Source organism: Pseudonaja textilis, chromosome 1 (genome assembly GCF_049901715.1).
Source record: "Pseudonaja textilis isolate UNSWEBS1 chromosome 1, rPseTex1.2, whole genome shotgun sequence".
Lineage (NCBI taxonomy): Eukaryota > Metazoa > Chordata > Lepidosauria > Squamata > Elapidae > Pseudonaja > Pseudonaja textilis.
Genome location: NC_141990.1, coordinates 182,260,058 through 182,276,735, shown reverse-complemented (window position 1 = coordinate 182,276,735; position 16,678 = coordinate 182,260,058). Strand labels below are relative to the sequence as shown.

The 16,678-nt window shown below is 40.5% G+C and overlaps 1 protein-coding gene across 9 annotated transcripts in view; it reads left to right on the top strand.

Annotated features, from left to right (window-relative positions):
• The first annotated feature begins 12,583 nt into the window (after positions 1-12,583).
• The window catches only part of ITPRID2 (ITPR interacting domain containing 2), a 66,501-nt gene continuing 62,406 nt past the window's right edge, over positions 12,584-16,678 (top strand). For 3 of the 9 annotated variants that reach the window (XM_026696955.2, XM_026696953.2, XM_087919863.1), the window contains exons 1-3: positions 12,584-12,698; positions 13,390-13,767; positions 14,619-14,664. In XM_026696955.2, the coding sequence (XP_026552740.2) occupies positions 13,545-13,767; positions 14,619-14,664 (269 nt within the window). In that variant the 5' untranslated portion in view covers positions 12,584-12,698; positions 13,390-13,544. Of the gene's footprint in view, positions 12,699-13,274; positions 14,110-14,347; positions 14,504-14,618; positions 14,665-16,678 lie in introns of those variants that run through there. The other 6 variants (XM_087919860.1, XM_026696957.2, XM_087919857.1 and 3 more) reach the window with 5 other exon arrangements.

The window sequence follows — 16,678 nt, the reverse complement described above, 5'->3', positions numbered from 1 at the left end:
GGAGGTTATACAACTTGCCTTGTGGTATAACTGGAACAATCTGGAACTGAACACATTTAAAACCGTAGAAATGGTGGTAGACTTTAGAAGAAACCCTCCCATACTACCACCTCTTACAATACTAGACAACACAGTATCAACAGTAGAGACCTTCAAATTTCTAGGTTCTACTATATCACATGACCTAAAATGGACACCTAACATAAAAAAACATCATCAAAAAAGCACAACAAAGAATGTTCTTTCTGCGCCAACTGAGAAAGCTCAAACTGCCCAAGGAATTGCTGAATCAATTCTACAGAGGTATTATTGAGTCTATCATCTGCACCTCTATAACTGTCTGGTTTGGTTCTGCAACCCAACAGGAAAGACACAGATTTCAGAGGATAATTAGGACTGCAGAAAAAACAATTACTACCCACCTGCCTTCAATTGAGGACCTGTATACTGCATGAGTCAAAAAGAGGGCTGTGAAAATATTTACAGACCCCTCACATCCCAGACATAAAGTGTTTCAACTCCTTCCCTCAAAACGACGCTATAGAGCACTGCACACCAAAACAACTAGACACAAGGACAGTTTTCCCCCCGAAAGCCATCACTCTGCTAAATAAATAATTCCCTCAACACTGTTCAACTATTACAAAGTCTGCACTACTATTACTATTAACCTTCTCATCACTCCTTTTCATCCATCCCCTCCCACTTGTGATTGTAGGACTGTAACTTTGTTGCTTGTATCCTTACGATTTATATTGACTGTTTCCTCGTATGATTTGATTGTTGATTGTACCCTATGACTATCATTAAGTGTTGTATGTTATGATTCTTGATTCTTAATGAATGTATCTTTTCTTTATGTATACTGAGTGTATTTACACCAAGACAAATTCATTGTGTGTCCAAACACACTTGACCAATAAAGGTATTCTATTCTATCTATTCTATTCTTAGAAGCCTGATAAATCTGATGGTGCCCAGATTTTCATAAGGTTGTTCTCATTGTGGCATGGTGCCCACAAGATGGATCTTTGTCCTGGTACACTTCCTGGCAACTCTGCCTTAGGGCATGTTTTCAGATTCTAAGAAACAGATAGCTAAGGGGACAAATAGTTTATTTATTTGCTATGGGCTCTTTTAGAAGGAGAAAAATCAGTAAGTAGATATATAAAATAGCATAGATTTCCCTGGGCAACATACAGTAGTTTTTACTCTATAAACTATAATAGTGAATCAAATTCAGAAAGACTGAGTAAGATATATTTGTTAGAAAAATTGGTCTTGCTTCAACTGAGCTCGTCCTATTTTCTATGCAGGCATATATAAGAGGTAGGATGAGGAAGGTTGATAAGCTAGCAAATATGAAGTGTTGGTTCTGCAGAAGGGTATTAAGGATTATGATTATGAAGTACTGATGATAGAAGGAATCAAAGCCATTTATTGCAATGCCTTTAGAAGTAACAAAACCAGTTCTTGTCTCTGATGATGGCGGAGTGCAGTATTTCAGCTCAGTAAAGCAGTTTGTCACTGAAGCTTCTCAAATCTGGCTCATCCTTTTTTGTAACTGTAGGATGTAATTTTCTTGTAATGCGAGGGCAGTTTATGCAAGACCCTGTGATTATCTCATGAAACAAAATCTACTTTCCCAACCTATGTGAGTCTCTGAGAAGGCCAGCAGGCTGACGTTGAAAGTGAAAGCTCCTTTCTCCAACACTTGTCTCCATCAAATATAAATCAGATCTGTTGTCTATATAATTATATTATATACTACATATTCCATATGTGACATTCAATATGTAATATGTAACAAACATAGCAATAGTGTTGTATGCAGCAATTCTGCCTTCTAGCAAAGTCTAAATAAAATATTTAGAACTTTTATCAATCAAATTTTATAGAATTTTGACAGCTTATTTGTGGTGTTTTGTTTTTTTTTAAATTGCAAAAGGCTTGCTTTTATGGCTATAATTTATAACTCATCATGTTCTGCTCATGTTAAGTAACGTTTACTTGTAAATGTGTATATGCTTCTTGGTTTGAGCATAGTTATGGCACCAAATGACTTCGTGACTTTGTTATTTTAAATGGCACTGAACTTGTATAGGAATATAGAGATTAGCTTGGAGAAAAAGGGCAAGTGACCATTAGTAAAACATGAACTTAGGTGAGAAAAAAAGGAACATGTGAAAAAAAAAACTCCTCAGGATTACTCCACAGTCACTCTTTTTTGGGATACGGTGAGAGGAAGGAAAGGGGAAACACTGCCCCGCATTCAAGATTCTGTCATAGCCTACAGCAGGGGTCCCTATACTATGCTGGCTGGAGAATTCTGGGAGTTGAAGTCCACAAGTCTTAAAGTTGCCAAGTTTGGAGACCTCTGGCCTACATATAAACAGAGTTCCTATATTTTGTGTGGTGTATGTGACCTGACCTGGCCTAGCCTACCTTGAAGGGCTGACAGAAATTTAGATCACTTCATATATTTTTTCTCATTAAATAACTTCTGTCTTGGAGAGGCGCTTATTTTACCTACAATCTTTAGCAGGAGAGAAATATAACTGTTTAGATTGTGGGGCTACATAATTCATATTGTACAACTCAGATTGTACCAATGAGTATTAGTCCAAAACTTTAATATCATTTTTTTTTCCTTCTCTTTCGCTGGTCTCTTCTGTTCCCCTCTCATAATTCACACTCTTTTTTAAACAGACTAGATGCCAATTATGTTCTGGTGAGCTAGCCACTGCAACTATTTTCTGTTTACATGGCTTCATCACAATTCTGATAACCTTTTTCAGAATAACATTTAATGTCTAAAACTGGGCTTGTTGATCAAACCATAGAAGTGAAAACAGGGGAGCCAAACAACATATTATAGCGTTCTGTTATTCCACTGAAATATGATAGATAATTCTGGAGACTTATTCACATTGGGCCAATTTTCTAAAATATCATTCTGTAAAGGACTATAATATGAACAATCAATTACTGAAAGTATACACCCTTCCAGATGCATGGAAGGCTCTTTCCCCAAGCATTGGCATTGAGTGAGCCAAAGTGATTGTTGGTGGGGAGTGCTGCTTTAGGGTCATGGGAACTGTTTTCTGGAGGGTTTAAATGGTTTCTTGTTTTTATTGCCGCTATGAGCTGCTCAAAGTTATATTATATAAGATGGGTAGCCATATAAATCACCTAAATAAATAAACCAAATAAGTAGGAAAAATGTCATGAAGCTGGTTTTGGCTATATGTTTATACTACTAGAGGAAAGGTAACAAGTGTTAGACTTCTATTTCAGCTGCAGATCTTTATGCCACAATGAAACAAAACAGTCTGGACCTGAGAGGGGAATCCACAAGATTTTTATTATATTTTGCTGATGGCCACAGACTCTTGGATGGTACTTTGCAGAGCTGAACAGATTTAGTAATGAAAGATTGCTTTCATTCATGAACAAATTTGGAACAAGATGGTGGAACTATTATGTTCATAGGCAAGGTTCTTTGAGAGAAATATGTTTTGGCTCTTACTCAGTTTTTACAGTACAGGAGCTGTTTTATGGAACTGTGAGGCTGAGAAGGATGCAGAGCAGACCAAACCAGAGAGAGTACTCATAAGAACGGTGGCTAAAAAAATAGAAAGCAATGGATAAGGTGAAGAAGAAAGAAAGTGGCAACAAATGGAGGGAATGAAAGAGTTGGGATGAGTCTGGAGAAGCTCAGTGAGCCCGTCTCTCTCAGTCCAACCTTGAAGTTTTCCTCATTGTTGCTATGAGGAAAAATTGAAGGAGAAAGTACTATTATGCTGTCTTGAGCTCCTAGAGGTGGGATGCAAAATAAAGAAACCAATAAAATAGTCTACAATGAGAGCAAAATTCAAGAGGGCCAAAGATTGTACAGAAACACGCGCGCGCGCGCACACACACGCATGCACGGTATTTATATAGTATGTATGTGTATGTATACACCATCCATCCAGCTTCTGCTTTCAGTGCATCACTGTAACATTGGCTATACTATAGGAGCCTTCCCCTGCCTAGTCTTCCAGATATGATAGTCAACATGCCATATTGCTTCAGCCTTTTCTAAATGCAGATGGAATGATAGACATTTTGAAGAATCAGTGATACTGCTTCGTTCTTTTTTCCCCTCAAGCAATCTACGTTCTAGTTTTCCAATAGAGCAGGGGTATCAAACTCAAGGCCTACGGGCCAGATCTGGCCCACCGGGTACTTAGATCTGGCCCATGGAGCCACCCTGGAAACAGTGAGGGACTGCCCCGCAGGGCCTCTGCCAATGAAAACAGAGCTGCCCTCCCAAGCTCCATTTTTGGCTGCGATGGCCTCCTGCAGCCCTCTGCTAGTGAACTCCCCACCCCCGGCTCTGTTTTTGCTGGCAGAGCGCTTAGGCCACCTCAGGCACCCTGACATGAGTGACATCAAGCTGGCCACACCCACCCTGGCCCCCGAGATCAAACACAACCCTGATGCATCCCTCGATGAAACTGAGTTTGACACCCCTGCAATGGAAGATTCGTTTCAGGCTGCTTCCTATGAAGAAAAATAAATGGTTAATCCAATGTTCATAATGTCCCTTTGTCTTAGTAGGTTTGTGCTATGCCCTTGCAACAGCCAACTGGTGAATTTGATTCAACAGCTTGAATCAATCACAAGAGCAGAATTAAGAACTTGAAATGTTATTGGTGTGGTACTCGCAATGTTTCAGTCTCATGAGAGTTGAGCTGAAACTCTTTGAACACACATGCTGATTAAATGATCTGACAAACTAGACCACAGCTTCTGGGGATATATTGGTCAGCTGGCTACTATTTTATCCTGTGTCCTTTATTTAAACTTCAGTATTTGGCTTATGCAAATAATTGCTTAAAAGCCATTGCTTGGCCAAAGGGAACTTGTTGTTTCTTTTCAGAAAAAGAATTATTTGAACTTCAATTAGCAAAACACACTGAATTCATTGACTATGCTGGCCCCAATCCAGTGAAGTATACACATACCAGATCCAGTGTTGAACTAAGATCTTTAGTTTTTGTTTTCTTTTTAAACCATGGTGATTCCCAATCTTCCACATATTCTATGTTACAAGCTTTATTTAAAAACCAGACAGTTTAAGTCAACATATTACGTGACAAGAAATGCATGAGCTAATACCAAGATCCTTTGGTTATGTATGCGGCTGCTGTTTAAAGAGATTTTATGAAAATGACTTAGTAAGATACATATATAATATGCCAGGAAATGTTTTGTTTATGAACTAGTAAAATTAGTAAATGGAAGTAAATAAAGCATGGTATTGAAACTAATGTGTCTAAATATTATTTATGTGTAAACAAGGATGCACTGTTCATGGTTTCTTGGCTTATTCCAAGTGTGTTTTTATGTTCTGCCCATGCTTATGAATCACTACACTGAGGAGTAAAGCAGATTGATAAAAAGCAGGGAAAAATGAAACCAGGAATTGGTTTTAAAAACCGATTAATATTCTTGCTCAACTATATTTAAGTTTCATATGTTTTGCATATGTTGTTTTTATTGTAAAACAAATTTTATTTATTTTATTCTTTTATTTGTAAAATATTTTGTGATAGCCAGCATCCATGGAAGCAGATACTTTATGAGTACTCATTCCTGTGACAGCCATTCTTTGATGCCAAGATTTCAAAATTCACTCAGCTCAAAGACAGTAGCTCTCATCATACCATGCCATGCCATACTGATTTTTAGCTTGACTTTTTATTACTAAAAACTGACCAATAGTTATAAAGCACTGTAAAACCTGTGCAGTATATTAAGGATTGGGACAGTCGGACAATCAGTATCTCTTGGTTCAACCTAACTTTTATTGTGAGGAATAATAGGAAGAGAGTAAATGAATCTGACAAATCATATTAATCTCACAACAGGATTTAATGAATACTGAATGATACACTCAATGTTCTCTACATCCTGCTTCCACTTCATTGCTACAGTTCTAACCTAGCTCCCTACGCTCCAATTTCAGGAGACATGGAAGCAACAAACAATAGCATGGTTTGAAAAATATGATTATTTATTTTATTTGTCAATTGTTTACGAGATAATAAATAAAAGTGTATACATAATTATGGATACATGAAATGAGTACATATAAGAAAAATGAAAGAAAAATAAAAGAAACAATAGGACAGGGACGGTAGGCACGTTGGTGCGCTTATGCACGCCCCCTACAGACCTCTTAGGAAAGGGGTGAGGTCAATAGTAGACAGTCTAAGGTTAAAGTTTTTGGGGTTTGGGGAAGAAACTACAGAGTCGGGTAGAGTATTCCAGAAATTGACCACTCTGTTGCTGAAGTCGTATTTCCTGCAATCAAGCTTGGTGCGGTTAACCTTGAGTTTGTATCTGTTGTGTGCTCTTGTGTTGTTATGGTTGAAGCTGAAGTATTCATTAACAGGTAGGACATTGCAATGTATGATTTTATATACCATGCTTAAATCAGACCGAAGACGGCGTAATTCAAGGTTTTCTAGTTCTAGAATTTCAAGTCTGGTGGCATAAGGTATTCTACAACGAGTAGAGGAGTGGAGAACTCTTCTTGTGAAATATTTCTGGACTTTCTCAATTGCGCTAATATCAGATACGTAATGTGGGTTCCAGACTGATGAGCTGTATTCGAGTATTGGTCTAGCAAATGTTTTGTATGCTCTAGTTAGTAGTGTGATATTACCAGAGAAAAAGCTATGTAAGATTAGGTTAACAACTCTTAATGCCTTTTTGGCTATGTAGTTGCAGTGGGCACTAGCACTTAGATCATTAGAGGTGAGTATTCCAAGGTTCTTTACAGAGCTTGGATCATCAACAAGATCTTGACTATTCAGCTTGTATTTTATTTTCGGATTTTTTTTGCCAATATGTAAGACAGAGCATTTATTTGTTGAGATTTGAAGTTGCCATTTGTTTGACCATTCTGATACACAGTCAAGATCTTTTTGAAGGGTAGCAGTATTGTCTGTGGTATTGAACAGCTTTACATCATCAGCGAAAAGAACGCAGTTGCTCTTAATATGATCACAGAGGTCATTTATGTAGAGTATGAAGAGAGTTGGTCCTAGAACACTGCCTTGGGGGACACCACTATTGACAGGTACAGAATTTGATAGGACACTCCCAATTTTGACCATTTGTTGTCTGTTTGACAGGAATGCTTCTATCCAGTTATGCAGGTGTCCAGAGATACCATAAGATTTTAGTTTTAGGAGTAGTTTGTCGTGTACCACTGAATCAAAGCTTTACAGAAGTCTATGTAGATTGCGTCTCTTGCTTTGCCCTGATCGAGTTGTGTAGTCCATATGTTTTTGCAGTGTAAGAGTTGCAGATTACAGGATAGTTTTTTTCTGAAACCAAATTGTTTATTGGAGAGTAGGTTGTTTGTCTCTAAGTGGAGGATGATGGATTGGTTAATAATTGATTCCATGACTTTACAGGTGACGCAGCATAAGGAGATTGGTCTGTAATTTTCAACTAGGCAAGGGTCTCCCTTTTTGAAGATGGGGATGACTGTGGCTTGTGACCATAGGTTAGGCAAGGAACTGGTCCTGAAAGATTTTTCAAAGATTATGCTTAGAGGTTTGGCTATGGCAGTGGATAACTTTTTTAAGAAATAGGCACATATTCCATCCGGTCCAATAGATAGGGATGGTTTTAGATTGCGTAGTGCTTTTTCAACATTGTCTTCTGTAAAATCGATATGTATTAGATCACTGTAGTTATCTGTGGTTCGGCTAGGAAATGCTGGGCATGATCCATTGCTGTTTACAAATACTGAGCCAAAAAAGGTGTTAAAGATGTTGGCTTTAATGGTGTCGTCGTTGCAGTCTTTACCATTAGGTCCTATCAGGGGTGGGATGGACCTTGAATCTTTTAGTTTGTTGTTTACAAAATTGTAAAAAGCACTGGTGGAATTGGTGCTTAGAAGGTTTTCCTCTTGTTTAATGTGATAATTGGTGCATTCGGTCTTTATTTGGTGGCATAAATTTTTGTATCGGCTTTTGAAATTGGCAACGTGACCAGATTTGTTTTTCCGCCAGAGTGATCTCTTTTTGGATTGAAGTTTCCTTATTGTTATGGGCAATCTGTTTTTTTGTTTTGTTTTGGGAGTAGTTGTTGGTACATATAGTTTGATGACTCTTTTGACTTCAAGTAAAAATATGTTGTAATGGTCTTCAACAGTATTGCATCCAGTGAATAGAGATTGCCAATCAAGGGATGAGAGATCGTTGTTTATAAGATCATAGTTGCCTTTTCTGAAATTATAATTGGGGATCACATCATTGTGGTGGTTTTTGTGTGAACGTATGTTGAGACAAAAGTCAATCATATTGTGGTCACTGCTGGAAAAGGGTTCTTTAGTTTGTATTCCGTAAATTAAATTCAAACTATTGCACAAGATGAGATCGAGGCAGTTGTTTAGTCTAGTGTTGTTGGATACTAGTTGTTCCAGTCCCAGATTTGTAACAGCATTGTAAAAGGTTGCATGTATGGTTTCAGTTGTACATTCATTTAGGGTCCAGTCAATATGAGGCAGATTGAAATCACCAAGAAAGATAAAGGGTATGGGCAGGATGCTGCCCATGTTAGTAGTGTATTTAGCTTGTTTACATGTTCGATGTCATAATCAGGTGCTCTGTAACATAGTAAGAATCGAATTGTGATATTTAAGGATAGTTCACAGATAATGGTCTCAGGAAGAGCAAGCTCCTGGGTAACTTGGATATTTTTTAGATGTAAGGACTTTTTGTAGAAGATAGCAATACCACCTCCTCTACGAATTTCACGATCTGATCGGTAAACATGATAGTCTCTTACTGTGGTAATGGAGTCGGGGAGAGATGCATTGAGCCATGTTTCACAGACAAATATAATGTCGAATTTAGCCATATTTAGTAGGAGGAAAAATTCAGGTATTTTATTTACAAGGCTTCTTGCATTGAGTAGCTTGCATTTAAGGCCAGCAGTAGTTGGAATTGAGGTAGTTAGGGGCGTGCGTGCCTAGTCTTGGGTGATGGTGGATTGGTTGAGGTAGGGTTGTGGTTGAAGGTTAAAGCTGAGTTGCGGGATGTATGACTTACTTTTGATACAGTCAGCATGGTAGTCAATGTACAGGTCCTTCTCTCCATTGTCGAGACGTTTTTTGAGTTCAGTGCGGAGTACACGGGAGCGGGCACGTTGCTGTATGGTTAGGTCAGGGCGACAACGGAGGTTCTTATGGTTGGTGTTGGTTTTGGCGAGTGAATTTATAGTGTAAATGAATTTGCGTTTGCTTGATTCATTTTTGCAAATGACCCTGCAGAAGCGTGGGGTCACAGAGCCGTCACTGTTTTTGAGCTCTCGGCCAATGCGGAAATGTCAAGTATTTCATCAGGGGAGATGGTTGATGCTTGATAATCACTGATGATGTTTCGGACAGTTGTGATGTCATCATTATCACTGATGCCCTCTAGACCAAATAAGATGGCGTTTGGACGTTTCCGTTCACACTCAACAGCCTCTCTGATGAGGATTGGGATATCAATATTTGTCTGGGTTATGTTTTTTTGTGGATTGGGTTGTGGATTGGGTTGTGGTTGTTGAGTAGAGATGTGGTTTGTAGCTATTGGATGTTCAGGTTTTTGCGTTGTGTCTTTTTTTTCGAGGTTGGATAATCTTTCTTTTAAGGCGTCCAGGGATGCTACTTTGGTGTCAAGGGATGTTAATCGTGTTTCAAGGGTATCGACTCTTTCCAACAGATCCAGTTTGGGTCTGCATGAGTTGCAGAGAAATGGAAACTCATTGGATGATTCTAGGTATTGAATCAATTGCTTGGGTAATCCCAAGCAGTCATGATGAGCGTATTTGTTACACAGAGAACATTTGGTGGAGTTTTCATTATCCTTTAGAGTTTTGTAGCATTTAAGGCATGTGCAGGAGTCTTGTGGTTCATTGTTGGGGATTAAATTCTCTTTAGGTTGTGGTTTGGCATTGGATCTTTTTCTTGGCATGGTAGGTTTGTTAAGATAGTACGTTGATTGAATTAATTAATGGAACAATTTTGGGTAATCAATATAGCCAATATCACACCAATCAATAATCGATTGTCTTAGAATTTTCTGTTTTAGATATCACTGATAAGCTAATTATTTACTTCCAGTTGCTTCTACTTTCCCTCATCTAATTTTCATATTAACTTCTTGGACAGTTGAGAATCTTGGAAGATTAGTTGAAAAGGAAGGAAGGAAGCAAGGAAGGAAGGAAGGAGGGACATACATCACTCATAAGTGTTAAATGGATGCACCAAGACATGTCCATCACTGCTTGTACCTCTGCATTGTGGTCCAGTTGAAACTTCCAGGCAGTCTTCAAGATAGAGTCAAGTCATGAAGTAATCAGAGCATGAATGACTGAAATGGAAGGAACCACTATTTGGCAGAGGGGTTTTTCCATCCAGTAGCAGGAAAGGGTGTTGATTTAGAAAGAGCAGGAAGAGGAGGATGGTGGGACAAATGACTGATGAGGAATCCCCTGGCTGCCATATGACTCTTGTTCATGCTCCTATATTATACTCAATTTGACCTTAGTCACTGTTACCTTTGGGGGTGGGATGGAAACAATAACACTGTGTTACAATACTGTGGGCTGGGATTTTAAAATCTGGTTGCTGTAAATCCCCAATGATGAGTGTAAAGATTTTTTGTTTACAAAATGATGGTGACATTAGTATCTTTTAAGTTAACCTGGAACCTTCTTATGAAAAATCAGGATCTAGATATTCAGAATAGTGTGTTAATTGTAAATGTGTTACAGTGGCTAAGATGTTTCCCTAGGCCTGGACCAGAGTTTAAACCCATCCTCAGCTGGTGCAACTAACTGGGTGACTCTGGGTCATTTTTTTCTCTGTCACTGTCACTTGTGCTCACATGACTTTGACACAAGGGTTTCTCACAGTTAGTTAAAACCAGGGGTGGGATTCAAATTTTTTAACAACTGGTTCTGTGGGCGTGGCTTAGTTGGTGGGCATGGCTTGGGGGTCATGTTATTGGCTGGGCATGGCCAACTCAATATCACTCACATCGAGGCACACATCTCCTCACCTGGCCTCTCATGACTGTGGGGATGCTGCAACAGTCTTAAGTATGAAAAATGGTCATAAGTCACTTTTTTCAGTGCCATTATAACTTTGAATGGTCATTCCACACAAGCAAAGTGACAGCAAAGGAGGGGAAAAAAACTCCAGAGAAGTTCCTGAGACAGGAAGTCTAGTCCTGCCAAAAATGTAATAAGGGTTAACGGAGAGGCAGTTTCTGTAAGCAACACCAGAATGTTTCCTTCCTGCCTTCCTTACAGGATTAGGCCAGTAATTTCTTCTAACAACTGGTTCTCTGAACTGCTTAGAATGTTAACAACTGGTTCTAGCAAATAGGTGCAAACTGGTAGAATCCCACTCCTGGTTAAAACTCAAAAGGGGTGGATTCTGGCTCCTTTGTTTTTCAATTTTTACATCAATGGTATGGTGAGATATGAAGTTTCAGTGTTCAGGTTTCTATCTCCCCCAGCTAAGGGATCACAACATTGCTCTGCTGCTTTATCCGAATGATGCTGTACAGGTAGTCTTCACTTAACAATCTTAATTGGCAATTCCATTACTAACATTAAGCACAATATAATGTGGCTACTCCACTTAATGAAGGCAGTTCTGGCAATCTCAGTTGGTTTCATTAGGCGAGGACCCACCTGTACACAAGCCATTCTTGAAAGAAAATAAGGGACTGTCTCCATTCTAACTTCTCCCACCCACCTATCGCTGCCCTTTGGGCTACCCTTGCCACCACTACTATACCGCACGAATCTTTTGCGTGCCTTCTTTTACACTGGAGCACTGAGGTATGTGTGAAAGAAGGCCCCAGTAGCGGTGGGCAATGTAGAAGGTGCAGCAGCAATGGGCAGGGGTGGGGGCAAGAACAGCTGGCAGCAAAAGCTACCAAAAGCTGGCTGTAAATGTGGATAGGTCTGAATTTTGTTCATGTGACCACAGGGGCAATACAACAACTGGAATTTCAAAAACCAGGGATAAGTCCCTTTGTTCAGGTCCATTGTAACTTTGGTTTTCTGAACGTAAACCATTACTATATGAAGTTAAAACTTCAGGACCAGAGAGAGGCAAACAGGCTGCACGAAACAAGGCCAGAAAGGGGCTCTCGATTTCTCCTCCCACCCACCTTTCCCGTTATTCGTCCCTCGCCCCAATCCCCTCTCAGCAGAGCACCGAGCTGAAATTCTTGAGGCAGTCCATCGCAGGCTCAAGGTTGACTCGGACTTCCATCCTTCCGAGGTCGGTAAAACGAGGACCCAGATTGTTGCGGGGGGGTAATTATGCTGACTCTGTAAAAAAATAATAAAAAAAAACCCGCTTAGGGAAGGCCGTAAAGCAGTGTGAGGCAGTATATCAGTGTAACCGCTATTCTCCGACTGCCGGCTAACCGGACCCCCGACCCCTTCTCCGAGGCACGACCAGGCTAGCCCGGGTTGCCTCTGCTCCCCGTCACGTGAGCAGGAGCCGCCGCGGCCGTCGCAATGCTTGCCTCCCGCCAGACGCAGTATGAGGAAGTCGGCGAGAGGCACCCTCGCCCCGTTGCCGAGCGCGCTGCACAGGCCAAGGGAAGCGAGTGTCGTACGTGAGTTTCAAAGCCTGTCAGAGGATTCCTTCGCCCGGGATTGAAGGGTGGGTGTCGGTAGAGGCAGGCGGGCCGGGCGGGCGCATTCGCCTCCTGCAGCAGAAGCCGTATCAAAACTCGGGTCACTCAAAAGGCGGGCGGGGAAAGGCGGGGGAAGAAGATTGATTGGAAATTAATGAGGGTCCGCGCCCCCTGCCTCGTACGGGGCTTGAGCCTGGTTTGGCCGGGAGTATGTTTTAAGTTTTTGTCCGAGCGCTTTCGCTTCGCCCCCCCCACCCCTTCGGCTATAAGCAGGAAAGCTTGTCCTGCAAGCCCTGGAAGGAGGGGGAAGAAAAAGGGACCTGGACGGGGGGAGGAAACGTTGGGTTTTCGGCATTGCAAGGCGGAAAAAGAGGCTGCGTCTATTGCTCGGCCGGGATGCTTTCTTGCCAGCTGTGCTTTTAGGGCAGATGTTGGGGCGGCGGCCCAACCCTCCTTTCGGCTTGCTTCCCCGGTCGCCTCGGCAACTCCGGAAAGGATCGGCCTTTTTTTTTTCTTTCCCCCCTTTTTTTTCTTTTTTCTTTTGCGCGCGCGCAGGAGCTGCGGAGGAATTGAAGCCGAGCCCGCTTGCTTCCTCGCAGCCCGGCTCGATTGAGCGCCCGCGAGAGACACCCGCCTCCGGATCTGCTTTATTTATTTATTTTCCATGCAGGTTGGAGGCGTTTTGGCAGCAGCAGCAGCAGCAGCAGGAGGAGGAACGGCGGCCCGCCCGCCCGAGCCGGGTCGCTTGCGTGAGGAGGAGGAGGTGGCGAGGAGCCCCGCGGTGTCGGGAGGCCAAGCGAGCGGTAACTTAAGAAGGAGCCCCCAATGGAGGAAGAGGAGAAGATGGTAACCGCCGCTGGCGAGGAATGGCAAGGTGTGGCGCAAAAGAGAAAAGCCTGGGCTAAAAGCAGGGACTCCTGGCAAGCGTCTGAGGCCGAGCGCCTATCTCCAGAACCGGCGGATCTGGCCGCGGAGGAGGAAGAAGAAGAGGAGGAGGAGGAGGAGGAGGAGCTGTGCGGCGCCAAGTTGCCCTTGACTGCGGAAGGAGGTCAGTCTCTTCAGGCGGCTGGTCGCTCGATCCTCTCCCCGCGGCTGGCGAGGTGCACAAACTAAAAGAGTCTCGGGGACACCTGAAAGGCTGAAGCGCAGATTTATACTCGGCGCTTCCCGCATTCTGATGCGCGAGGCGAGGATGGCGCTTCTGGCGGGCGTTCGATGACGTCCGTTGAAGTTTATAGCTCAGGAAATCGGATTTAGCCTTTCACATGCCAGACCCAAGAGTTTGCCTGCTCCTGTCGGGACAAATCCGGAACAGCAGGGTGGGAAGGACTTCTAGGTCCCGCTTCAGTCGAAACTACCCTCTAGGACTTTTTTTTACCTTTTGGAGAAAGTAAGCTGTGCTGACCTTGAGGAGAAGGTTGCTTCCCCTCAAAACTCTGTCCTGGTTAGGCCGGCTTTTATATAATTTAGGCTGGCTTTTATATAATTTTATATATATATATATATATATATATATATATATATATATATATATATATATATATAGACTAAGAATGCTCTTAACGTGCTGACTGCACTGTATTGATCAAGTATAGTTATACTGCATTGCATTGAATTGAATTAAAGGGGTCTCACTCCCTGAGGGTATTTATATACGATTACACATCTGATGCTGAATTGTACATCCCTGCCATTTTTCTTGTTCCTAAATGATGTGGGAATGAAGAGATTATGATCGCTCCCTTTGTTCCCAAATGATGTGCATGGATTAATTTGCACTGCAGGTAACTTAGTTTAAGATTCTGTGTAGGCATTTTTTAAAAAAATTAACCTGGTTCATCAACTAACTCTTTTCCCCTTGGATTTGTTTTACTCTGCTGCCCTCCCTCTGTCTTGCAGGCGCTATTCCCAATGAAAAGATTGCAATATGGCTTAAAGATTGTAGGTAAGCATTTCTTGTGAAGTATTGTGCAATGATTAAATGTGTTTTTTTCCCCCTTCAGCATTAAGCACAGACTGGTTTTGATTCCCAGCAAGTACATGGGTAGAATATAATACTTCATTGTGATTAGAATGCTGCAGAAGCAGCTTTGCTTTTTGTGACTGTGTGTGTATGAGAGAGAAAATGAAAACTGCTTTGGCAGTTCTGTTGGAACTATATTGTTCAGTAAATAGCAGCTGTTTTCCAAGGTTTAAAGGTCTTGTGTTTGTAAGGTTTCTAGCTCATTGTAAATTTTCTTGAAATATAATAGGAACAAAGGAAATATTTTTGGTTGCTGTTTTGCTTTTTCAGCTGGATTTTAAATTTGTAGAACTGCAGACTTAAATACTTCTATCAGGAAGGAAGTTCTATTGCAACCACTCGGGTTTTCATCTATGTTTGTGAGCAGGTTTTAAGTTAAGAGAACCTGTGTTTGTTCACTTCTAAGTAAACATATATCAGATGACATAATCTGTTTTTTTTGTGTGTCAGGTGTTCAAAGGATTTAATTCATATTCGGAACAAAGTTTATTAGAATAATGATTGCAATACTATGAAGTTGGAGCAAACTTTAACACAGTTGGTACTGGATTTAAAATAGAAAGCTTCACATTAATCTTTCTGCAAACTAGTTAATCTTGGTTCTCAACTTAGCTTACAGAATTATCAAAAAAAGATAAAAGGAGAAAGGCAGATATGCTGCCTGATCAGGGTCATTATTGAAAACGTAAGTGTTTTTCTGCTATTTAAATTACACATTTTAGAAAGCCATGTCTTTTTTTAAGTAAACTTTTCATTTTTTTTAATTATAGGGATAACTTTACAAACAAATGTTAGCAAATAAAGAAAATGAATTTTGGTTGAAATCATTGTATTTTTGTAGGTTGGGGTTATTTTTTATGGCATCTAAACATGCTAAATACTTCTGATAGTCTTTCTCCATCCTCATTCTGCAATAACTTTTATACATAGATGTAGAAAAGAATTTACTGTGCAAAATAGAATTCTGCTTGAAAAACTAGCATAGAAAAATAGCACTTTCCTCCCTGTTAAGTTATGCACTCAATAGTTCTTGACTGGGGATGGAGATTGCTGCAGAGCAGCCATGCAAAATGGTTAGGGCTAAGAGTAGAGCTAAATGCTGCAACTATTTTTTTTTCTGGGTTTGGGGGCAGTTTGTGAGGTTTTTTTAAAAAAAAGCTCTTCAACTTATTTTTGTACCTTTGTGATAGTTTTGTTGCATAACTCAAAGTATATGCCATTGTTTTTTAGCCATTATGATCAGAGAGGATACTGCCCCCTTTTTTATAAGTAAATTAATTGAAGTACATACAAAATATATGTTATTATCAGCCAAAGAAGAGTACAACTAATTGTGCATTCCTATTCAGAAAGCACTTTTCCATTTCAATATTGAAACAAAAGGATTTTTAAAGTATTGTTGGTAGTAGCTGTTGTGATTTATTGCTCATGGAAAATTATTCTAACATTCTAAACCTTTTTGAATGAACCTTAAGTAGTTTTGTAGGTAGTGGTTATTATGATTATTTTTCAATCTTTTAACCTGATGTCACCTTCTGTTGGAAGGGCAGAAGTTTACCTGGTAAGCATGACAGCAGTGCAGGGAATAGCCAACAGAGATAAGATAGCAACAATCTGTAGTTTAAGGCAATCCTTAATTCTGAAAAATTAATCCCAGGTTTTTTGGCTAAAATATGAATAAGGGATTTGAGGGCACGTGTGTAGCAGCAACATAGTGTTTTTCACAGGGTTTTTTTGTGGATTGAAAACAAAACAACAACTGTATTTCCAACAGTCCCTGATGTTTTATTTAATACAAATGCACCCACCTCTCTATTGTGACCATATTTGGACTCTCTGTTGAATGTAGCATGAAAGTTATTGCTTCCTTTGTCCCAAAATGTCTTCTTGTGTAATAAAAGCAGCCTTATCTTTTTTGTTAAAAAGGATATAGTCT